Source organism: Sceloporus occidentalis, unplaced genomic scaffold, assembly GCF_023333645.1.
Source record: "Sceloporus occidentalis isolate IW3139 unplaced genomic scaffold, rSceOcc1.0.p SCAF_5, whole genome shotgun sequence".
Classification (NCBI taxonomy): domain Eukaryota; kingdom Metazoa; phylum Chordata; class Lepidosauria; order Squamata; family Phrynosomatidae; genus Sceloporus; species Sceloporus occidentalis.
The window spans coordinates 172,892,682-172,917,771 of NW_028316985.1; the positions used below are offsets into that span (position 1 = coordinate 172,892,682).

The 25,090-nt window shown below is 41.8% G+C and overlaps 1 protein-coding gene across 3 annotated transcripts in view; it reads right to left on the bottom strand.

Annotated features, from left to right (window-relative positions):
- Positions 1-863: 863 nt before the first annotated feature.
- LOC149313148 (putative E3 ubiquitin-protein ligase HERC3) overlaps positions 864-25,090 on the bottom strand; it is a 67,162-nt gene continuing 42,935 nt past the window's right edge. For 2 of the 3 annotated variants that reach the window (XM_089526132.1, XM_089526133.1), the window contains exons 13-25: positions 24,114-24,303; positions 22,956-23,119; positions 20,739-20,852; positions 19,058-19,081; positions 18,882-18,971; positions 15,716-15,886; positions 14,531-14,674; positions 13,904-14,070; positions 12,923-12,989; positions 10,903-10,985; positions 3,984-4,167; positions 3,726-3,828; positions 864-2,770 (exon numbers count right to left, since the gene is read on the bottom strand). In XM_089526132.1, the coding sequence (XP_089382258.1) occupies positions 2,562-2,770; positions 3,726-3,828; positions 3,984-4,167; positions 10,903-10,985; positions 12,923-12,989; positions 13,904-14,070; positions 14,531-14,674; positions 15,716-15,886; positions 18,882-18,971; positions 19,058-19,081; positions 20,739-20,852; positions 22,956-23,119; positions 24,114-24,303 (1,710 nt within the window). In that variant the 3' untranslated portion in view covers positions 864-2,561. Of the gene's footprint in view, positions 2,771-3,725; positions 3,829-3,983; positions 4,168-10,902; positions 10,986-12,922; positions 12,990-13,903; positions 14,071-14,530; positions 14,675-15,715; positions 15,887-18,881; positions 18,972-19,057; positions 19,082-20,738; positions 20,853-22,955; positions 23,120-24,113; positions 24,304-25,090 lie in introns of those variants that run through there. The other variant, XM_089526134.1, reaches the window with a different exon arrangement.

Genomic DNA, 25,090 nt, shown 5'->3' on the forward strand with positions numbered 1-25,090 from the left:
ACTTCACATTATCACTACTCCCAGAACATATGCCCCATACTGATAAACTGGGCAGAAAAAAGATCACTTGTAATATTGCACTACACTGTTATAGTGCTATTATTCCACTTTTATTGCTATGATTACCTTCGGGGGTTTGTAGTACAGTCCCCCCGCACCATACATGGATTTGCTGTATGCAGCTTTGAGCTTACACATACAGCAAGCCCAGGAGGACAAAATAGTGTGTGCACCACAGGTGGGAGCGCACCGCCATGGAAATGAATAGGACTTAAGCGTACGCGTTTTCCCCTTACGTAAGGGGGGGGGGGTCCGAAACAATCCCCTACATATGCCAAGGACCCACTGTATAGTGAGGTCAAAGAGTTCTTTGGCTGAGAATTCTCAGTTCCCTTCCCTAAACTGCAAATCCCAGGATTCTACAGGAGGCAGCCATAGTAGTAAAAGTGGAATAATAGTGTTAGAAGCAGCCTCTCTTGGTTCTGTCCTGCAAAATTTAAGCAGAGCTAGAAATAAGTCCAATTCATTGTAGCATAGGGTGTAGAATCTAGGATGGATTTCAAGATGCCATACATTTCACGCACATGGGCCTTTACCAGTTGGTTGCTCCCTGGATTCATGTGGACTCAGGACAAACAATTTGGACCCAGATAAAACAGCCAATATGCAGAAGTTATACTGGGACAGGTAATGGGGCTTACAGCAAAGGTTCTGTGGCTAATGCTGCCCCCTTTGCACGTTTCACCCTCACCCATTCCTGGGAATTTCTGGTTTGGATTTTTTTTAAGTGTAAGGACTCCCCACCACTACAAATCAAAGGATGTTTACCATTAACTTGTAGCCTCATAAAAGCAGGACAGAGAGAGAATTTATTTTCTTCTTTTAGGCAAACAAGGTATAAAATTTGAAGGAATCATTACATTTATTGCATAATACTGGGCTATGTACACATACAATAGAAAATAAACATTTGATAGAGCTGTATTTAATGCTGTAGTATAAAGAGGTTCAATAGCTACCCAAGTAGCAAGTCAATGTTATAATTTATTTATTTTTTTAAAAAAGCTTCCCTCAATGCCTTCACGGTTTTACCATCGGGGAAGTAGAGGGGGGGAAATTGTCTTTCAAAGCCTTTTTTAAAAAGGGTTTTGAATACTGGGGCCTAAATCCAAGCAAAGTTAAATTGCAACTAATGGTTGCAGAAAAAGAGAAGCTGAGCTGGAATGGGACGTGTGAGAGGGGCTTTAACCCATTGCCCCTACTGCCATCTCCCCCAACTCAATCTATTCTTTGCTTTTCTTGGGACTTAGGTCAGAACTAACTGTAACTGGAGCCAGACCACCCTGCTGTATAAATAAATCCAGTTTCCACTAGCCAGGCTCAAGTCAGATTCACACCAGACCTTGGGAAACAAAGAGAGTGAGGTCACTATGAAACCAGAGGGAAAGAAGGAGTTCTTTGGGGGATATTTTGAGAAGAAGTAGTAAGGTTTTCTATCCTTTCCTTCTAACTCCTACAATGCATACAAGGATCTGACTTTCTCTATGGGAAGCAGACCTCTCATATATCAAAAGTAATGCCTAGGTGTACAGCAGAATGTTAAATGTGGCTGACTCCTCAGTAGTGTTTGACAAAGAACTCCCAATTGCATGCACAGTGATGGGGAGCAGACATGACATGCGCTGTGAGGTTGCTCTCAGGAGCCCGTCCCTGAACAGAAAGGAGGAAATAGGTGGGGGAAACCCAGTGCACTCAAATATTTATACATTCCTACTTTAAGCAAATGAAAAAGTAATGTTTTCAGGTACTGTCAACTAAGTCCACGAGGTTTTTATTTCTGTTTTCCTACAAGCAAAGTGCTGGCATTTCTCTGGTTCAACAGAAAGAAGGCAGAGAAATTATTTACTCCCATCTCTCATTTCTGTGGAAAGTTATCCAGGAAGTAGAAAAAAAGAAAGGAGCTTGCTTTCATTCAAACTCCAACCTCAGCTTCCACACCTTCATTCACCTTTTCTCTTCCCTTCTTCTATGAAACAACCATCTACAGATTTTACCTGTCACAAAGTGGTCTGGCACCATTAGAGAAAAAGGAAACCACTTCTGTTTCACCACAGAAACTGGCAGTAGAGGTGGGAACTGGGTGGCTAGAAGACAACAAGTAGTTCTGTAATGGGAGCGGAAGAAACGGAAAGGACATGCACAGCTGTGGGGTAACTGATGAGAGGTAAAAACTTTCCAAATTATCAGAATCCACCTTTTGGAATAGTTATTTCAAAACACTGATATTTTTAACAGGTGCTGAACTGCAGAGACAGGGAAGAAAAACAGACTGCTAATAAGAACCAGCCAATAACCATAAAGAACTTCCAACAGATTTTGACTGACACGTTGAAAACATCAATGCTGAAATCCTAAGTAAAGTCAAACAGACTTTGCTGTGGTTCAATATCCTATAATCTTCCTCTCCCTTCACTGAGCATTTTTAAACCTATTTCTTTACAAAAATAAAAACAAGACAGTATTTTCTTTCTATATAGAATTGTCTATGTTGAGGGCAGCTTTCATGCCAAGCTGAAGCCCTCATAGTGGTCAATGGCTTGTGTGAGCCGTGTGCTCAGGATTTCCTTGGTGCTGTACTTGGGCAGATCAAGAAGGTTGTAGCAGGTATGAGCTACGGGCAGGTACTGTTCCCCACTGGAGGTCGATTGGATGACAATTCGTAAACTTGACATGCCATAGATGGGAATCCGGTCGCTGCCTGTGAGGAACACTAGAAAAGGGAACAAGGATTGCTTATCACCAATGCATGCAGATACCTCTGTTCCATCTTTAAAAACATGAGCACTCCAACTACTGCCCAATCTGGGCCACCTGGTCTGACTCTCCATTCTCCTCCCTTCCAAGCAGCTACTCCAATACCACTGGTGCTCTGCTCTGTCAGGGAGGAAAAGGGTGGGTCTAGAGTCGAGTTTGGAAATGTTACTTTATTGAATTGCAAAGTGAAAGATCATGCAACCTTCCTAATGTTGCTCGACTGCAATTCACAGCAATTCTCCCCCCTGGCTGCAGAGGCCACATTACATCCTCCCTGATCTACTGGAAGATATCAAATGCAGTTTTGTACGTCCAAGAATACAAACTTCTTGGAATTAGATTACAAAGTAGAGAGCATCCATAACAAATTTGCAGGTGATACAAAACTGGGATAGGTAGCTAACACATTGGAAGAGAGTAGCAGAATTCAAAAGGAGCTTGATAAACTAAAAAACTGGGTCAAAACTAGCAGTACAAAAAGTCAACATTTACCAAACACAAAATACGAATACAAATACAAAAATCTATATTTTGTGCACAAAAACTAAATCATAGAATCATAGAATCATAGAGTTGGAAGAGACCGCACGGGCCATCCAGTCCAACCCCCTGCCATGCAAGAAATCCAAATCAAAGCATCCCCAGCAGATGGCCATCTAGCCTCTGCTTAAAGACCTCCAACGAAAAAGACTCCACTACACTCCGAGGGAGTGTGTTCCACTGTCGAAATGCACATGGGTAGGATAGGAAATACTTGTCTTAGCAATAGCATATACCAACAGCCAGCTGGTGATGCCCCAGCTACAGTTCTCCTTGAGTGGGGGTTTAAATGCGATGTCATATGGGACTTCTTCCAAATCTATGGTTTTATGGGAGTGTCTGCTTTTATCTTAAATTACATGAATACTTACATAGAAATTTTTTCTTCTTTTCCAGGGGAAACTCATGAAAGGTCTCCCAAAACATTTGCACAGTTGGGTGTGTAGCTGAGTAGTCCCCTTTGTAAATGGTGGTCTGCAAAATAAATTACAAAAAGTAACACAGATTCTGAAGATCTAGAGGTCAATTGTATTAGCTCAGAAATGCAGAGGTGTTATCTCACAAGAGTTCACTTTACAGATCACAGTGGCACAAATGAAAAAATGACATGGAGCCAATCACCAACTTACCTCTTCCAGCTCCTTCCAGTTGTAGTTGCTGCTTCCAACAATCATAGCTCTCAGTTCAGTCGGCTGGAACAATTCCATGACCTTGCCACCACACACCTTCAGGAAGCCACTGGAGAATGCTGCGTACCATTCATGGATTGAAAGGTTGAAGATATAATTTACATAGGCATCAACGAATTCCTGTCTGGGAAATCAGAAGAAATACTACTGTTTATTACACTGTTAGGCAGAATCAATTATGACAGGCGAGGGATGCAGACTAGCAGCCACCAAGCCTACCCAGATAATATTTTCAAAAGTTGCTCTGAATATTATTATTATTGTTGTTGTTGTTGTTATGTTTATGTGTATGTTTATTTATACCTCACCTTCCTCCCAGTACAGGAACTCAAGGCAGCTTACAAATCTAAAACATTCGAAGGTAAAACACTATAAATCACACAAAACACACAAAATACATACAGACTTACACTGCAGGCCTAACTCAGGGCCCCAACTCTGGCCTATTGTGCTGTAGAACTTTAAAGTGCCCATTTTTACTTTGCACAATGTTCCAAAGCAACATTATATTGCTAGCCAGGACACTCTGAGAAGTCAAGATGGTAAATGAAGGTGATTCAGAAAGCTGTAGCACCCCACCACTGACAAGAGTCCAACGTTGTTGCATAGGAATAGGCCAAGATCCAATTAGCAGCTGGAAGAACTTAAGTCACTGCCAGTATACCTGTGCTTGTCTTTCAGAAGCTAGAGCTTTTCCCATCTTCCCCAATTGGGCAGCAGCTAGGGACTCTTTGGTGTGGCTCCTTCCCCCTAGCCACTAACTGGCTGCAGTGGTGTAACTGGGTGTGATTTGGCAGCTCTTGTACACCTGGGGGAAAAACAGGCGGCTTCATCTCAAGGTGCCAAAACAGTGCACCCCTGCATTCAATCAACAGGTGGGCATGACCAAGCTGCACCATGGAACCTCTTCACTACTGTTGCACACCTGGGGCAAGACTGCTGTGGAAGAAAGTACTTGATCTCTTCCTTTGCAACATCTCCAAAGATGAATAAGCTGGTGTAACTAGGGAATGTTACATCATTACATGTCACCAAGAGGATTCTAGCCATGGAGTCATTTGCCCTGGCCCCTCTCAAAATCTGTATTCACACAAAAAGTTCCTGCCAATATATAAACAGGAAAACTTACTTTCCCCATCCTACAAATATACCCAAGGGATATTTCTTCAGTGCACAGGAAGTGGAGTTCTTCTGCAGCTAAGGTTTTTTACTAGTACTCCCAACAACCATGCTGGATGGGAGTTTCAGAGTTTTATTCCATAAAAGTAATCTTCCCAATTGATGCTAAATATCAACACAACAATCTGAACACAGATCACAAGCTATACATGTAGGGTTGCCATAAGTGAAGACCTCCAAACCGGGACAAATGTAGGACAAATGCAGGACAACATTTTCAAATGTAGGACACATTTTTAAAAAATGGAGGACACGCAAAAATTGAGGCTTTTTTAGAAATGTTAATAGAAATGCATGTTTCTTAGGCATGATCAAAATGGAGGACATTTTGACATTATTCGTAGACAGATCATGGAAATGTACTTCCCTTTCTGGCCACCCCCCTCTCCCCATTCCAAACAGCACATTTGAGCATTGAACATGGCTTTATTTTAACATTGCCTCTTGCATATTTCAGAGGCTTATTCCACAACCAAACCCTTTGGTCAAGGGACTTTGGTTTTCCTTCATTTTGACTTGTTTTGTCTGTATTCCACCCCACTAAATAAAGGAGACATGAAATGGAGTTAATGGGTACAAGTTGTTAAACAAAAAAGTCTTGTGAGACTCTGTAGGCAAGAGGTGCACCATGTTAAGAACTGCATTAAGCACACTTAGGCTGCTGCCACACTGCTTTCACTCTCATCACTCCATCCTATGGAATCCTGGGATTTGTAGTTTGTTGTGGTGCCAAGGCTGGGCTTTGAAATCTCAGGCATAAGAGAGGCAAAAGGCTTGGGCAGCATCTACACTGGAGAAATAATCTGGTTTGAGACCACTTTAACTGCCTTGGCTGAATGCTATGGAATTCTGGGAATGGTGGTTTGTTCCAGCACCACAGCAGAATGGCAGTTAACCCCTGGAAAGCTCTCTGACCAAGGTGACCAATGCCCTCACCCCAAAATGTAGGGCACCCAAGCAAAAATATGTAGGACATGGCCAAAAATAAAAGCTAAAAACACCCATGTAATTATAAATCCATGCTTCTTAGCCATGATCCAAATGGAGGACATTTTGAAATGTGACAGAAGAGGACATGTCCTGGAAAAGGAGGAGGATGCCTGGTCACCTTGTCTCTGGTCCAAAACACACTGCAGAAATAAAACAATGCTGGGCTGAAATGCCCAGAGTTCCTCACCAAAGCTGCATCCACACTGAGGAAATAATCCAGTTCGAGAGTGACTTAACTGTCCTGGGTTAGTGCTGGGGAATGCTGGGAATTGTGGTACATTGTGGCCCCAGAGCTATCTCTGACAGGGAGTCCCATAACCCTCCAAACCTAGTTGAACTGCAGTGCCCAGAATGCCTCCACAGGTGCATCCACACTGAGGAAATGGTCCAGTTTGAGACTGCTCAGTGCTGGGGAATCCTGGGAATTGTAGTCTATTGTGGCTTCAGAGCCATCACTGACAGAGAAGTCTCAATGTCTCCCAAACACTAGCATTCCCAGGATTCCCTAGCACTGAGTTAAAGCAGTCTCAAAGTGGGTTATTATTCCTGCAGTGTGTGTGAGAGATATAAAAGCTAGGGACTGGATTCATTTGGAGGATCTCTGTGTCCAAAACACACTGCTTGGACTGCCAGGGCTCAGTGCTATGGAATCCTGGGAATTGTAGTTTATTGTGGCATTGAGCTTTGGCAGTTAAAGGGGTCTCAAAGTGCAGGGGGGGTGGAGAGAAAAGCCAGGGAGAGTGAATGAGAAGCTCATCTTGGCTGTGACTACTCTGAGAGGAGGAGGAGGAGGGAGGGAGCCAAGGGAAGTGGCCAGGACCATCAGCCTCCTCTCTTCCACCGAAGACTGCTGGCAAGAGGCTCTGCCCCCAGCCAACGCCTCCTCTGTGGACCATTCAGCTTCCTTTTGTCAAAAGAGCTCTGGTGCCACAAGAAACTACAATTCCCAGAATCCCATAGCACTGAGCCATGGATGTTTAAGGGGGGGGGGTCAAACTATTTCTGCAGCCTTTGCTACCCCAAAGCCTTCTATTATTTACCAGCAACTTGCAAGGCAAAATCTCTTCCTTCCAAGCCATTGAAAACCAACCCAAGGGGAGGGCTGATTGCTTCTTTCCCATTGGTCAGCTTCGGGAGAAATTTGCATATTACAAGTAAAGGTGTTTAGGGCATCAAAAACGACCCTGTGATAAAGAATTACAAGAATACTGATGCAGTATACATTTAAAAGATGAGGCATTAACATATTGTGGCGTTTTCTTGGCAAGATTTGTTCAGAAGAGGTTTGATATTGCCATCCTCTGAGACTAAGAGAGTGTGACTTGCTCAGGTTCACCCAGTGGGTTTCCATGGCCAGGCAGTGATTCGAATCCTTGCTGCTTGATTAATAAAGAACAAATTGGGCGGATGTGGCCTAGTTCCTTATTATCCCTAGGGCTACAAGGAGCAAAGCAAATAATAAAAAGCAAACAAACAAGTGCAGGCAATCTAAAATTAAACAAATTGCCATGCTGGCTGGAGGATTCATTGGAGCTTGTGTTTTGGGAGCCAAGGTTAATTGAAGATTTCACGGCTGGCATCTATAGTTTTGTGGGGGTCTTTCAGGCTATGAGGCTGTGTTCTAGGAGAATTTTTTCCTGACATTTTGCCAACAGCTTCAGAGAATGAAGATGCCAACCACAGCTGCTGGTGAAACGTCAGGAAAAAACCTCAAGAACACAGCCTCACAGCCCAAAAGACCCACAAAAAAACGAAGTTAATTATTTGGCTGAGTTAGTTGGAGGCTTGCTTTCGAGGTTCAGGTTGTTTGCTCTCCCTGAGCACATAGTCTAAGAGACAGGGCTTCTGCTGAAAGGAAGAAAGTCACTGACTTGGTTGGTGCAGCGCTTAGGGAGCTGGGTATTTCTAGCTTGGATTCCAACTGTAATGCAAAATAGTTAATCTCCCAAACCTTGAGAGATTTCCATCTCGAGCTTTCCTTCCTGTTATGTATCAATGATCTTGTATAATACAGCCCTGAAAAGAAGATGGATAGCATGATGGCTGCATGGAACCTCAAATTTTCCAAGGCAGCAGAGAAAGACATTTAGCTGGAGGGGGAGAGTAGTGCTCTGGTTGTGGGCTTCCCATAGGCATATCATTATTTCATCTCTAAAATTACCTCTATTCGCTCTGAGATAGTCCCCCCCCATCCCCCGATTCTTCTTCTGCTCTTAATCTTCTATTGCCCTTGCCTAACAAATTTTCTGTTTCCTCCTGCCTCTTTGGATGAACTCTCTACACTTCTAAACTCTTCCAAACCTGCAACCTGTTCTCTTGATCCAATTCCTACTCATCTTCTAATTTCTATAGCTCCCTCCTTTCTGCCCTCGCTTCTCCATATCTTCAATCTCTCTCTCTCTACAGGCTCCTTCCCGTCGGACTTCAAACATGCTCTCATTTCCCCAATTCTGAAAAAACCTTCTCTTGACCCCTCCTCTTTGTCTAGCTACCGTCCAATTTCTCTTCTTCCCTTTCTTTCCAAGGTTTTGGAACGGGTTGTTTATTTGCGCTGTCTTGAGTTTCTTGAAGCCAACTCCATCCTCGATCCCTTTCAGTCTGGTTTCCGCCCAAGCCATTCTACAGACACAGCTCTCACTATAATCTCGAATGACCTTTTACAGGCCAAGGCTAATGTCCTTTACTCTGTTCTCATCCTTCTCGATTTGTCTGCAGCCTTTGACACCGCTGATCACTTTCTCCTAATTGACATACTCTCTGACCTTGGGTTCCCAGACTCTGTTCTTGACTGGTTTAGATCTTACTTGTCTGGCAGATCTTTTGCAGTAGTTGCAGGTGGTCAGACTTCTTCTCCTGTTCCCTTATCTGTTGGAGTGCCCCAGGGCTCTGTTCCGGGTCCCCTTCTGTTTTCTCTCTATACACTGTCCTTAGGAAAACTCATTAGCTCTTTTGGTTTTTCCTACCATCTGTATGCCGATGACACCCAGTTGTATCTTTCCGCCCCTGACCTTTCTTCAAGGCTTGAACAGCAAGTTTCATCTTGCCTCACAACTGTCTCGCAGTGGATGCGCCATCGGCGTTTGAAGCTCAACATGTCCAAGACAGAGCTTCTTGTCTTTCCTCCTAAGTCCACCCTTCAACACTCCTTTTCTGTCTCTGTGGACAACATTTCTATTCAACCAGTCCAGCAAGCCCACAGTCTTGGTTTTATCTTTGATTCTTCTCTGTCGTGTATCCCTCAGATCCAGACCACAGCCAAGGCTTGTAGATTCTCTTTATACAATATTGCCAAAATCCGACCATATCTCTCTGCCTCTACTGCCAAGATCCTGGTCCATGCCCTAGTGGTCTCATGACTGGATTACTGTAACGTCCTCCTGGCTGGGCTTCCTCTTTCTCACCTCTGTCCTTTAATCTCTGTTCAGCATTCAGCTGCACGCATTATCACTTCCACCCACCGCTCTGACCACATCTCTCCTGTGTTGGCATCCCTTCACTGGCTCCCCCTCCCTTTCCGCATTCAGTATAAGTTCCTGCTGTTGACATTTAAAGCCCTCCATGGACTGGCCTCTCCTTACTTATCAGACCTTTTTTCTCCTCACCTTCCCACTAGGGCCCTCCATTCTGGTAGTAAAGGTCTGCTATCTCAGCCCAGGATTTCCTCTGCCCCATCCCAGATTCGCCCCTTTTCACTTGCTGCCCCTCACTCCTGGAACCTTCTTCCCCCACAAACAAGAGCCATCACTTCTTTAACCAGCTTCAAAACGGAGTTGAAAACCATCCTCTTCAGAGAAGCCTTCCCAGGCATTGCATAATTGTCGCTTACTATTTGATGTTCTTTTGGTGCCTGTTTATCAAACCATTTCCTGTACTGCTATGTCCTGTATATGCATTATCCTACTTGAGAGTATGTATTTTCCCTGGAAGATTAACCATCCATTATGAAGCCAAGCCCTCCCTCCAGTCCATCTACCTTGGTCCAGGCCTTGGAGGTAGAGAGGAACTGCTGGACCTCTTACACTTTCCCTCCACCACTCCCTTCTCCTTCTGTGTCATGTCTTTTTAGATTGTAAGCCCGAGGGCAGGAAACCGTCTAACTAAAAAGATTGTATGTACAGCGCTGTGTAAATTTACAGTGCTTCATAAATAAAGGTTAATAATCATCATCATCATCTGATCGGTCACATTAAGAAACAGGATTTTGGATCAGACATACATATGGTCTTATCCAGCTGGCCTTTCAGCCGCATCTTCTGCTTCCATAACCAATTTCTGAGTGATGATTGTTTGTGTAAATCTACTGCAAATATAACAGAATAAAGGATGCAGTGTGAAGTGTAGGATGTCAGATCCACTTTATTGGTTTGTACATCCCTCTGGACTGAGCCAAATGTCAGTCAAATAAGGAGGATAAAGGGCAGATAAAAGGACCTTTTCTTTGTTATTGTCTTTCTTATAGTTCAGTCAGATTTTAATATTTGGTTTCACATACTCTCCAGAGCCTCCTGCACAACAGGTTTTCCTCCAGTATCTTTTACTATTTATATTCATATCTTCCCATGTGAATACTTGACTTTCTCTTCAGGAGACTTAAGTTGGAGCTATTGGGATCACCTTGTAACTGCCACAGTGACCACAAAGAAGATTTCAGCAGTCAGGCCTTCTCCAGACATAGCCAACCAAAACCCACCTGTTCTCCTTCTGTACTGCGATTTTGTCTCCATCAGGAATGAGGTTCTTCTGCTCTACCACACCATAGCTTTCCTTGCATATCTGTTTTTCCCACCCAAAAAAGACAACAAAATTGCTTTACTTTCTATCCCACTACCAGAGGTTAAAATAAAGACAGGCATGCCAGTTATGTTTTATCACGTGCTCACTGAAAGGGGACAGGAGAATGTGGGAGAAGAAATATAGGACAAAGAGCAGGTACACAATTAATATAATTAGAAACACGTCTGTAACACTGACTGAAGTCCGCATCTAAATGAGAATTTTTTTGATAAAATTACCAGCTTGGTAGATGAAGGGAATGCTGTGGATACAATATATCTTGATTTCACTAAGGCTTTTGACAGGGTTCCCCATGACATTCTTGCAAACAAGCTAGTGAAATGTGGGCTAGACAATTTAACTGTTACATGGATTTGTAATTGGTTTACTGGCCAAACCCAAAGGGTGCTCAACAATGGTTTCTTTTCATCCTGGAGAGAAGTGATCAGTGGGGTCCCACAGGGTTCTGTCCTAGGCCTAGTGCTATTCAACATCTTTATCAATGACTGGGATGACAGAATTAGGAGTATACTTATCAAATTTGCAGATGATACCAAATTAGGAGGAGTAGCTAATACCCCAGAGGACAGGATCAAAATTCAAAATGACCTGAATAGACTAGAAAGCTGGACCAAAGCTAACAAAATGAATTTTAACATGGAGAAATGCAAGGTACTGAACTTAGGGCGGAAAAATGAAATGCAGATATAGGATGGGTGACACCTAGCTGAACGAGACTATGTGTGAAAGGGATCTGGGAGTCCAAGTAGACCACAAATTGAACATGAGTCAACAGTGCGATGCGGCAGCTAAAAAGGCCAATGCAATTTTAGGCTTCATCAATAGAAGTATAGTGTCTAGCTCAAGGGAAGTAATACTGCCACTCTATTCTGCTCTGGTCAGGCCCCACCTGGAATATTGTGTCCAGTTCTGGGCACCACAATTTAACAAGGATGTTGAGAAACTGGAGCATGTCCAAAGGAGGGCAACAAAAATGGTGAAACCATGTCCTATGAGGAACGACTTAGGGAGCTGGGGATGATTAGCCTGGAGAAGAGAAAGTTAAGAGGTGATATGATAGCCCTGTTTAAATACCTGAAGGGATGTCATATTGAGGAGGGAGCTGACTTATGGAGGCCCTAAAGCAGGGGTAGGCAACCTGCGGCCCGTGGGCCGGATGCGGCCCGGCGAGGCCTTGGGACCGGCCCCAGCCTGGTCCTGCCGCCGATTGCCGCCGGGGCCTTTGGGGGGCAATTGTCTATAGAAGCCTCAGAAACATGCATTTATATTAACATTTTTTAAAAAATCAGCAATTTTTTTTACGTGTCCTCCATTTTTTTAAAAAAAGTGTCTTCCATTTGAAAATGTTGTCCTACATTTGTCCTGGTTTATTTATATATTTAATTTTTTTAAAAAAATATTTAATTATTTATTTTTTGGGTTTGGCCCCCCCAGTTGTCTGAGGGACAGTAACCTGGCCCCCGGCTCAAAAAGGTTGCCTACCCCTGCCCTAAAGCAAACCTACAACAAGGTTTTCTTGGCATGTATCTTCAAAGCGGGTTTACCATGCCATGCTCTGAGGCTGAGAGAGTGTGAAATGCCCAAGGTCACCCAGTGGGTTCCACAGCCAGGTCAGGATTTGAAATCTGGTCTCCAGCATCTTAGTCCAATGCTCAAACCATTACACCATGCTGGTTTACAATATCTATCACTATATATCTACAAGTTGCTAAATAAGTAAAAACAAACCATTTAACTTTAAAATATTAAAAAAACAAGGTGCTTGTTACACATTCACAACGGGAATTGCACACCCAGATACAATTGTAGACATCTGGAAGTTACCCATTGCTAATGTACTGCCAGAAGCATGGATGTTGATTGGCTTAATTGAACACAGGTTTCTCCCAACTAAAATACATATGAACTTGTCTTACTGTAAAATAGAGGCAAAATGTTTCTTCAACATCTTCCCCTGGATAATCTAAAAGCTGCTGAAGACTCCTACAAACAAGGCAAAGAAAAGACAGAACGTAAAAGAGAGAAGTTAAAAATCTGTGATACAATGTTGTATGTGAATAACAAAAAATTCTCTGCTCTTATCCTCCTAGAATAGTTCTCCAGAATCAAATTTCAGGAAAAAATGAGGAAATGATCAGCAACAACATTCTACCTAATCTGAAACTAGATAATTGTGAATTACTTGCTTAAGAATTAAAAATATATAAATAATTCTTTATACTAGAAACATATAACACTTCTACCGTTAACAGATGGATATAAAGAATCTGGAACCTGACAGTAAGAGCTGTTTGACAGTGGAACACACTCCCTTGGAGAATGGTGGAATCTCCTTCTTTGGAGGTCTTTAAACAGAGGCTGGATGGCCATCTGTCAGGGATGCTTTAATTGTGAGTTCTGGCATGGCAGGGATTTGGACTGGATGGCCCTTGTGGTCTATTCCAATTCTATGATTCTATGAATGTGGCAGTCTTATTAAATTGGCAATTATTAAGAAACCAAAAGTAGTGATATAACCAGATAGATTCAATGGGACAATGGAGTGGATTATTTTATTTATAGCACCTCTCAGCATGATGTACATGTTCAGTTTTTTGAACCCTATGTACCACTGCAAAGTGTTCTATCGGGTATTTTATGCATTATTCTTCTAATAATATGATTTTTAAAATAAAATCCTCCATCACAAAAGTAAAACTAATGCTCTTTGGGCAACAGAATTCCAATTTAAAAATGTCTTTGAGTGCCATCTAATGCTTTGTCCACCTCTTGTAACAGGGTAATATCTCAATTCCTACTTCCTTCCTCTCACACTATTTTCTTGGGACTGCAGGCACAATTCTCTGCCAACTGGTCATGCAAAACCAACAGAAGAACACATTGTTAGAAATTTCTACCTTCCTTCCATGGGAGACAGCTCCTTCAAATCTTCTAAGCAGGGTGTCACATTCAGGAGTTTCTTATAGAGAGCCAATGGAAAGTGAAGATCAACCACAGTGAAGTTGTATATCGCCAAACCACATATAATGCCAATGAGGTGAAACCAATTGTGTTCTACAAAACACTTTGGACAAACAAAGGAAAAGAAGTGTGAGTAGCAGAAAAATATAGATCAAGACTTCTCTACTTGATGTACTCGAGATGTGTTGGACTATATGGTATATACTGTCAAATGGGAATGACAGGAACTGTAATTCACCACATTTGGAAGGCTTCAAGTTAGGAAAAGGCTGGTGTAGGACTACATATCGAAAGATGCTAAACCTCTCTTCAGCCTGGATATCCACTTCCAAGCTCAGCATTGCTACTCGGTTCCTTAGAAAATTATTCATATACAATGTGAACTCGAAGGCTTTCATGTCAGCCAAGTGTAACACATGATATATATACATCACTCACTCCCACCATGCCAGCATTCTCTGAAGATGCCAGCCACAGATGCTGGTGAAACATCTGGAATAAACTCTTCCAGGACACAGCCACATAGCCCAAAAACTCCACAAAAACTATTCACATACACTCACAGTGTCTGAAAACCAAAGCAGGTTTGATTCAGAGTAGAAAGTGAACATCCCATAAATGGGATTCAAGAGCTCTTTCAGCAGCAGAAGGAAGAATTCCTTTGTAACTCCACCAGCATCAACACCTTCCTCACCATCAAAGATCACCTGTCCCAGTGAAAAAAAGGGATATCAACAACAACATGGTCTTAATGAAAGTTTGGTTTCCAAATTTAGGCCCCTACATGTTATTGGTCTTCAGCTTCCAGAAGTCCCCAGTTATTATGGCAAGAGATTCTGGCAGTTGTATTACAACAACATCTGGGACCCAATTTTTAAGTAGAATCATAGAATCGTAGAGCTTGTGGTCTCTTCCAGATCTACGATTCTACAAGAGAACAACAGACAAGGCTTAGTTTATTGTGCAGTGAGGAAACAAAAGAAGAGCCCAGAACTTTGATAGGTTCCCTTCAAATATTTTAAAGAATGTCATATTGAAGATGGAGAAAGCTCAGAGTAAGTGGAGCAGCCTTCTTTGGAGGTTTTTAAGCAGAGGCTAGATGGCCATCTGTCAGGAGTGTTTTGCCTGTGTGTTTTTGCATGCCTGGGGATTGGACTGGATAGCCCTCATGGTCTCTTCCAACTCTATAATTCTATTAAGTTTGTTGTTTTGGATGACAGCTGCCATAATTCTCCAAACAGCAGATCCACTAGCTAAGGATTTATGTGGATTGTAGTAAAAAAGTAACTTTCTCAATTGGAAGGTCCCTTCCTTCTCCCCATGCACTAGACAACAACTCCCAGAAAACTGTAGTCCAAAACATCTGGAGAACCCCCGGATGGGCAAGTCTGGTTCTGATTATTTCAAGAGTCCAGCAGACTCATATATGGGGTTTTTTCACTTAAAAAAGAGAAATATTCTGTACAGAAAAGTATTCAACCACCTGAAATTCCACCTGCAGTCTGAGATAGTGAAACAGCCCAGACACAGGCTTAGAACCTCAGTGAAGGCCATATTCATGAAAGTACAGTGCGCCCATGCCATACGCAGGCATATTAGATGGAAGAAGCAGCGCCACACACCAGGAGTAATGGGGCTCTAGGGCTCAAGCATACATGGAATTTCTTTTACGCGGGGGGTCCAAAACAGATCCCCCATGTAAAAGAAGGGACCACTGTACTATCAGTGAAAAACTGACCCATCCTTACCTTCAGAGGCTTTTTCAAATCAATATCAGAATGGATGCTCAATTCCCTCAGAGCATCACCAACCAGGTTGCTCCTACGGACATGAAGGACCAGGAAAGGACTTCGAGCCAAAAGGGGCTCTAGGGTGAGAAGCATGAAAACATTCTGTAAATTTGCTCCACTGATGGCCACCTATAAACACAGAAAAAAACCAACATCAACAAGGCTTACTCTCTCAAGTTTTCTTTCTTTCTCCCTCCTTCCTCCAATAATTAAGGGTATCCATGCAGAATTTTTATTTAAAAATTTTTTTAGAAGGTGGTTTTCTAACCAGGCAAATTAAGCAAACCTAATAAATAATGATGGCTCCTGATTTGATCCCTGAAAGCCAGTCACAGCCTTCCCAAGTGATGGCATTATGTGGTGCTAGTGAGCAGCATGTTACAGGATGGCATGACGAACCCCCTTCCTCCAGCAAATGATGGTGAAATGAAGAGTTGCGACAGGAACCCACAGAACTCCATTTCTACTCCTTGCATCATCACTTGTGGACTGGAACAGGTTGATCATGTTATCTTGCAGCACTCTGTTTGCCAGAACTTCATTGCAGGGGATGGCTGTCTGACTTTTAGGGTGGGCTCCAGGGTCATCTGCCATCATGGCAATAGTGCCAAAATCACAAATGTGAATATGAAGCAGTTACAAGGTTGTAACATGTAAAACCATGATTAGACTAAACAGTGCTACATATCCATTACCCTATCCCACTAAGGATCATAACTAATTGCCTTTAAATGGTGGGCATCAAACATGTGGTCCTCCAGATGTTGTTGAACTGCAGTTCCCATCATTACATTATTACAATGGGCCTTCTGACCCATTGGATGCTGTACTTTTCTTGATGACCTGTTTTTTAATTTTTCTTTTCATTGTTTTAAATTAAATCTTTTTAATAGTCTTGTTTTGTGTTTTAACTGTATTCCTCTTTTGTTCCGTATTTCTGTGAGCCACACTGATCTCTTTTGGAAGAGAAAGGCAGGATACGAATCCAAGACAATTGATCAATCAATTACTTGCCAATGGACTAGATACTACTTCCAACAATATCAATAGGATTACAAGTTGCCCTAGAGGACTGTTGCCCCTTTTCTTAGCACCCCAGATCCAGTGTATCTAAAAGAACTAGAATCTTTGGCAAGTTTATAAATGGAAATCTTATTTCATAGACATGAGATAGGATGACACCATAATCCACACTGTTTCCACTCATCAAAATAGCCATCCCCTATGAACTAGTTATTAATTGAGAATATCTCCCTAACATGTTCTCAACTTGCCAGAATTTAGGAATATTTTGACTAGGTCAAGAATAATGGCTGTTTGTCTCCTTAAAACAGTCCCCACCAGTGGAACATAAAGACTAGTGAAGCCAGCCACATCCATGCAGATTTTACAGGAAAAAATCTAAATCAGTATGTCTCTATGAATCTAGTAGAGCTTGGGAATGTTACTCTTTTGGACAGTAATCCTTCAAAAAACCCTGGACTACTATTCTGGATTCTGGGATATACCAAAACATGAGTCTTCCTAACTTTGGAATCAGGTATCCTACTTGTTCGGCTTTCATGTAAAATCCACACTGATGCCTTACTCTATTATAGTATGGTCTGCTTCATAGACTTCTAAGTCACCTTTTCTTTGGAAGAAAATGCTACCTTAGAAGCAGCCACAAATCCTTCTTAAAGTAGTTTAAAGAATAAAGTAGTTTACCCTTTCTACTCTTGCCACCTACTGGAAAGTACAAATATGACAGAGTAGGGATGGAAGGAATATTAGTTGTTACAGTATTCATTTCCTAGCCAAGAAAATTATTTCCTTATTCTGAGAAAAGAGGGGGGAAGGGAACACAGCAGCAAAGCCTCGTGCAGCTATCTGTCGGTCTCGCTATTGAATTTAGTATGCATATGTGTGTGTATCTACCTTCAAGTTGCCTATAGACTTACAACAACCCCAAGAATTTTCCTTAAGGTTTTCACAGGAAAGGAATACTCAGAGGTGGATTTGCCAGTTCCTTCCTCTGAAATATAGCCTTCAGCCCTTGGTATTCATGGGTGGTCTTCCATCCAAGTACTAACCGGGGCTGGCCCAGCTTAACGTCCAAGATCAGATGAGATCTGGTACCTTTAGGGTATTTAGGTCCTCACTCCCCCACACACTGCTGTTCCATAATTCCACATAATTAAAATTCAATGGCCTGCCTGGATTAAAACGTCTTTACAGAAAAGGGGCAGGAAGAGAACCAACAAGACTTCTCACAGAAGGGAATTCTGCCTCTGTACATCCCAATTGTTTCTGGGAAACTATTTTACAAAGAAATACTTATGTTTTATTGTGCATGTATATTTCCACACAGAATAATTCCAGAAAACATTTTAGGATGCATACCTCTGGGAAAATACTGCAGAGAAATATTTGCTTTCTCCCACTGTGGGGAGAGACCTTACAGAAATTATTTGTGTTTATAATCAGAGGGTTACATCCCTAGTTCAGAGTCACTCTAATCTGGATTCTTGCCAGAAATAAATGCACATTTCTGTTCTCAGGAGTGTAAAACAGATGCCCTACACTAAGCCACTTCCTCTGAAAGTGCATTTTGAGCATGTACCAATACAAAAAATAAGAAAAGAAACAGCAACCTATGTTGAATCAAAGAATCACAAAGTTGGAAGGGACCACAAGGGCCATCTAATCCAAACCCCTGCTATGCAGGAATACACAACTAAAGCAACTCCTGAAATATGCCTAACTCTGAATTGCTAACCATCTTATGAATTATAGCCAAACTATCCATTATACAAAATTACAAAGAAACTCCTGTGGTATCTTTAAGACTAACCCAAAACATGTATTTTAAAAATTACATGTACTTCAACAAACATTATCTAGAGCAGTGATTCCCAAACTCTCATCTTCCAGGTGTTTTGGACTTCAGTTCCCAAATGCCCCAGCCAGTTTTGCCAAAAGTCTGGAATTCTGGGAACTGAAGTCCAAAACATCTGGAGGACCAACGTTCGGGAACCACTGATCTAGAGATATATTCTATCAGTGCCATTTGAGCTATCAAGAACGTGACTTTAAAAAAAGAAGAAGGCAAGAGAAACAAGTACCAGGCAGAAAAGCTAAATACCTGCATCTGCAGTTCAGCATCAGTCTGTAGCATCTTGGTCTTGGCTTGTGCATCAAAGATGAATGGATAAGAGCACAGAGTCACAGCATCCTGGAAAGAAGGAGCAGTTCAATTTAGTGGCGGCAGCCTGGGCTTCTGCTGAAAACTATTCTGGTAAGTGTAATTGGAATTTTTACCTGCATAATAGGTGGTCTTACTTTCTGCATAAAAGGAGGAGAATGGGTAGAAGAGGAAAAAGAAACAGAAATAGAATATGAGCTTCCCATCAGAACATCATAATTACATTTTGATTCTAGTATTCCATCAAAGACCCCAGGGACACATACATTTTGTGTGCTGTGAATTGTTAAATATGCTTGTTTTGGCTGTTGTAAGCTGCATTAAGTCCCAAATTGGGGGAAGGGAAAGATATTAATAATAATAAAAATAATAATGCTTTGTTCTCCCAACAACCCTGTGGGCTAGGTAAGGCTGAGAGAAAATGACTGGCTCAGGGTCACACAGTAAGCTTTGTGTCTGAAGAGGGATCTCTCCAGCCCCAGTCCAACACCTGAACCATGGTACCAGTACTTTGCAAACCACTGAAGCTGATTTACCCAAACTTCATCCCATCAATGGGAATGGCACTCCTGTCCCTCACAAAAGACTGAACAGAATCCACTTGAGAAATAACGGATACAGTTTGCTGGAAGTTCTCTTTTCCTTATACAGACAAGTCCTTCTAAATAACTACTTCTTTCTCAAGCCATCTCCTAGGTCACTTTCCCCTTTTGCTCAATGCTCTTAGGGTAGGAAATCCCACCATCATCCCATCTTTCCTTCTGGTCTTTTCTCCTCCTACTTAATTAGCTTGTCTTCTCTTCAGGCCTCTCTTCTTGCTGTTGCTGTCCCATTGTGTGACTGGATCTAGCTGGTGCTGGCCCCTTGCCTAGTGCCCTTTGCTTTCTACTCAGCTCCAAACAAGCTTTGTCATGTAGAACTGGGGTAGAGCAAGAGCGGGGAAAATGCAGCCCACAAACTGAACCCATGATGTTTGCAGCCTCCAAAGCCCACTGATGCCCTTCTAGTTTTGGCATGGTGTTCTGGCCTGATGCACCCCACCATCCCCACACCAGACTAACCACAAAAACCAACCACCCCCACCCCAAATACCTCTGTTTTCATTTATGTCTTTCCAAACATGGCAACCAAATGATCGTCATTTTGGGAAGAACACAAACAGAAATTGAGGGTGTTTTGGAGGCATTGTGCTGTTGAGGAGGAGGGTTGGAAAATTGGCCTCAGCGCTCCCCCAACACACACACACAGGTGACATCCTCTGTGTAGAGGTCAGCAGATCCTGGTCAGTTGACTTCAGGAGGTCTAACGCATATAGAGCTCATCCTGCAATTTGTTGGACCTTGGCTATTTTAATGCTCACTTTTTAGGAGTATGAGAAACTCTCTACCCCTCAAAAAGTTTCTAGTTATTACAGGAGAAAACATTGAAAGCAGACCTGGAAACAGAACTAAGATTTCACACAAATTTCAGCCTCTTGCACTGTTTCATCTCCCTTCTTGATCTTTCTTTATTATCTGCTATGAGTTATGATCTTCCACTTTCTCTCTACCACTCAGGTATATCCTGCTTCTCTTTGATTCCACTCACATACACACATTCCATCATTCCTAAATATTCCATGTTTTCCAGCGATCCCAGTCTTGAAAACAAATCAAATATGCATGTTAATAACTTGCATTAAAAATTTATTCTAACTGCAGAACTTGGATGGCATTCAGCTTTGATACACAAAGTGCACAGGGCAATATAGTTGCACTTCCACACTATCCTTTTCTCCCACTCCATGAAGACTCTTACCATTCCAGCTTGATGTAAGAACCACATTAGGTAGTCTTCCTGAATATCCACCAGATTGGAAATTTCTGGGATATAAAATTTGTCATATTCTACATGCTTAACTTTCTGATTTACCTGAAAACATAAAAGCCAAACAAGAAAAAGGAAAAATAATGTAGTGGCTTGCTACAGTTCAGCATTAACACCAAAAGTAATGTAGCTAGTACTTAATAAAGTTACAAACCTGGGAAATTACAACACAGAGAAAAGTAAGGTTATAGCAGTGGAATTAATGAACAACACACACACATTGCACCAGTGGTTAGAACCAGTGTAAAACAAAGGAAGGAATGGGATTTCATATTTGCATTCAGGCCTCTACAAGTATAAAGCCAAATACACAAAGGCCTGATCCTTGCCATAATGCAATAACATTTGCTGTTGTTAACTGCCCTCCGTCATCCTCAACTCATGGTGGATCCTGTGGATGAGACTCCCTGTCCTCAACCGCTCTGCTCAGGTCCTGCATGCCCAGTTCCATAGTCTCCCTGACTGAGTCTTTCCATTTGGCATATGGTCTTCATCTTTTTTTCTCCTGCCCTCTACTTTTTCTAGCTTCTTTGTCTTTCCTAATGATTCATGCCTTCTCAGGATGTGGCCAAAGTACGACAGCCTCAATTTGGTCCTCTTGGCTTCCAAGGAGAGTTTGGGCTTGATCTGTTCTAGAACCAATTTATTTGTCTTCTTAGCTGTCCACAATATTCTCAGCAGCCTTCTCCAGCACCACATCACAAATGAATTTATTTTTCCTATGAGCTTTCGCCACTTTCCAGCTCTCACATCCATATATGCTGATTGGGAATACTATGGCTTGGACAATGCTCACTTAAGTGTTCAGAATTATATCTTTGCACTTGTCCAATTGTCCAGTTCTTTCATAGCTACTCTTCCCAATCCTAGTCTTCTTTTAATTTCTTGACTGCAGTCTCCGTTTCAATCAATGTTTGATCCAAGGTATGGGAACTCTATGGGAGCCCTGATGTTTCGGTGGTTAAATGCCAGTACTGCAGCCACTACATTGTAAGTTCAATCCCAGGGCTCTAAAGTTGACTCGTCTCTTCATCTTTTCATAGGAAGATAAAATGTATACCCAGCTTATTGAGATATATCAGCTTACAAATTGTAAACCACTTAGAGAGTTCTGAGTTCACTGATAAGCAGTATAGAAAAATAAATGCTGTTGCTATGCTACTGCTGTTTGACTAATTCAATTTTCTCACTAATTAGAATGAAATCTTGTAGATCTTCCATTGTCATTATTTTTGTTTGTTTTTAATGTCCACCATTAAGTCTACCTTGGCTCTTTCTTCTTTAACTTTCCTCAGTAAACGTTCCAGGTCCTTGCTGTTCTCTTCTAGTAAAATTTGTCATCTGCCTATCTTAGGTTGTTGATGTTCTTTCCTCCGATCTGCACTCCTCCTGTCTCTGAGTTTAGGCCTGCTTTTCATAATATATTTTCTGCATACAGGTTGAATAAATAGGGTGTCAGTATGCAGCCTTGACTGACCCCTTTGCCAACTGGTAGCCATTCTGTTTCCCCATTCAGTTCTGTCTGCAACCTGTTACCCTGAGTACAAGTTATGCATAAGGGCAATAAAGTGTAGTGGCACTCCCATTTCTTTGACAGCACTCCATAGCTCTCAACAACATGCCACCATGAATACACCTTATCTCATCTGATTTCAGATGATAAACAGGGTCAAGCCTGATTTGTAATTGAATGGTTTACTATTAGAGAATACAATAAATTTCTAGATAAGGCTAAGGAAAAAAAATGTCCCTGAAATGCTGGAGAATCATTGCAGCCAATCAGACTTGACAAGACTGACCAGATAGATCAATAGTCTCAGTATAAGGCATCTTCTTAGATTCCTGTGTACATCACAAAATTACTTACTGAGCACCTCACTGGTTCTATATATGCAAACTCCAATCCAAACATGAAACCCAACAGGTAAATGGCAAATCAAAAGGGATGTGTTAGCACACAGCTTGGAAAATTTACAACTCCTAAAATCCAAGAACTAGCCCAACTAGTGTCAATGCTGCTTGGGGGAGTCCGGGGACTGTCATCTAGAGAAGTAACTTTTTCAAACTCTGTGCTAGTATAATCAGAACCTGGCAACAAATAAAAATGCAGGGCAACAAACACTCGCACACACTGAGTAGTCTTCTTACTTTATGAAGTTTCTCCAGAAGTTTTAGTGCAGCTGTGATGTAACTACTGTATAAGACAGGGATCAATAATGTTTTTCTTCCATTCAAGAGGTAAACCACAGCCCCTTTATAGAGATCCACCAGCCTCAAGAAGTATCCTGGGCATACCTGAGACCACCAGTTATCTAAGCAGATGACACAAAAGCAAAACAAACCATTAACTTCAATATAATGTTGAAGGGAATATTATACAGGGTGATTCAAAAGGAATGGTACTGAATAAAAACAACTTCATAATTCACAGCTTGTTTAGTGACTGCTACCCTCATTTTTTAAAGGTAAATAAAACCCCAGAATATTCCATGGGATCAGATTTGTATTTTGACTGAAAAACACTACTGCAGATGCAGCTCAATCCTATGGCATGTTGATCTGGAAATAAGTTCTACTGACTGCAGTTGGCCTTATTCCAAAGTAAGTAAACACTGGACTTCAATCTCAAAACCTGATGCTTTCCGTGGGTTTGACCTTTGAAAATGGAGGGGAATGTTGTTGGAAGTGCCCTGAAAACATGGGTAGCAACTACACATCATCAACCCATTGCATAGAGTTGCAGCCCATATTCCATCTTGAAGTGGAAACTCCGCTCAGCAAGGTAAGCAGACAAACCCTGCCAAGATAATTGCAGTTAAGTGGGTGGGTGAAGGCTGGGAGTAGCTAATCACCAAATGCCCACATTTAATCTTCTCTACTCCTTTCTGGTCTGCTAAGCATAGCACACTTTGCTTCCTTCTCTGTGGGAAAGCATGTTGCTTGCTAGATATGCCAATAGATTTTGAGATGAGGGAAAGGATTGGTATAATGGCTTATGGTATTTCAAAGCACAGAAAAGCAGCAGCATTCTCCATGCAGTTCCTAAGAGGACAGTTCGTCCTCACACAGAGAACTGCTGCAGATTCCCCTACACAATGTACAACCTTCACCCTTCTGGTGGGGTCTTTACCACCCATGCTTGCAAAGGGATTTAAGAGAAGGCAGCAGGCAGACAAGGGGATACTCAAGTCCCATTGGCAAAATTCCTTGGTATTTGAAATAGTATTCGATACATGTGAAAAACCTCCTTCTTAAAGCAATACAGAATAGCAAAAACATACAGAAAAAGGGAAGAGTATCTTATACCTAAAACTTTACTGGGGTTCCTCTCCAAGCGCAATATAGCCATTGCCAATGGAAGTGTTAAGGTTACATAGTACTTTGAATCTTGAAATGGTGGGAACTCTGGCAGAATCAGATAGATTCTCATGGCTTCAACATCTGGCGGGGAGCTGGGCAGCTGTGGGATCAAAAAGCTTTCAAAACTCTTCAAGGTCTGGGAAAATGAAAAAGAAAATGAAGAATGAGGTTGTTCTGTATATTTCCAATTCTTATGGCTTTTTTCAATGCATTTCTGGCACCAGGAAGTCAACCTATGTTAGATGAATCATTCATAGGACTATTTCAGGATAGTTCTAATTTTAAACTCAGCTTTACTGAGTCCAATGTGAACTTTGAGAAATTACTGTCTTGGACTTACAACTTCAAAAATCCTCCAGGCAACATGGCTATAACAGAATATTCTGGGGCCTATATTAAAAAAAATAAACATCTCAGGTTCTGGAACTCAGTAAACACTTTTGGAACTCTTACAGAGCTATGATGAATCTATATATCAGAGAAGACAAATTTCGCCAGAATTGAGCTGGATTAATTTCATCAGATAAAAGAAGCTGAAAGACCAGTGTGAAAGCAGTCTTATATGTCACAATGATCTGTCATCATAGTATTTCCCATGAAAAAAGTCAATTTCCCAAAAGCTTTTATTATACCTCATGTATACAGCTATGCCTTCCCAGTAGCCTGAAAAACCTATTTTTCCAGTGGAATACTACCATCTTCCCCTGTGACATAGCAGCTGCTGCTTGGGAGAATCCATGTTTAATACATTTAGAGCAGGAGTGGGGAAAGTGACCCTCCAATCCATTTTTGTAGCCCCTGCAAAAAAATGTGGACAAAAAATTAGGGGTAAGGGCAGTGTGGGGCAGCTCTCCAAAGTCCTCTGGAGAAGTTAGTTTCGTGGCTCCAGCTTCAAACATTTCCATGCAACACACCCAAAAGCT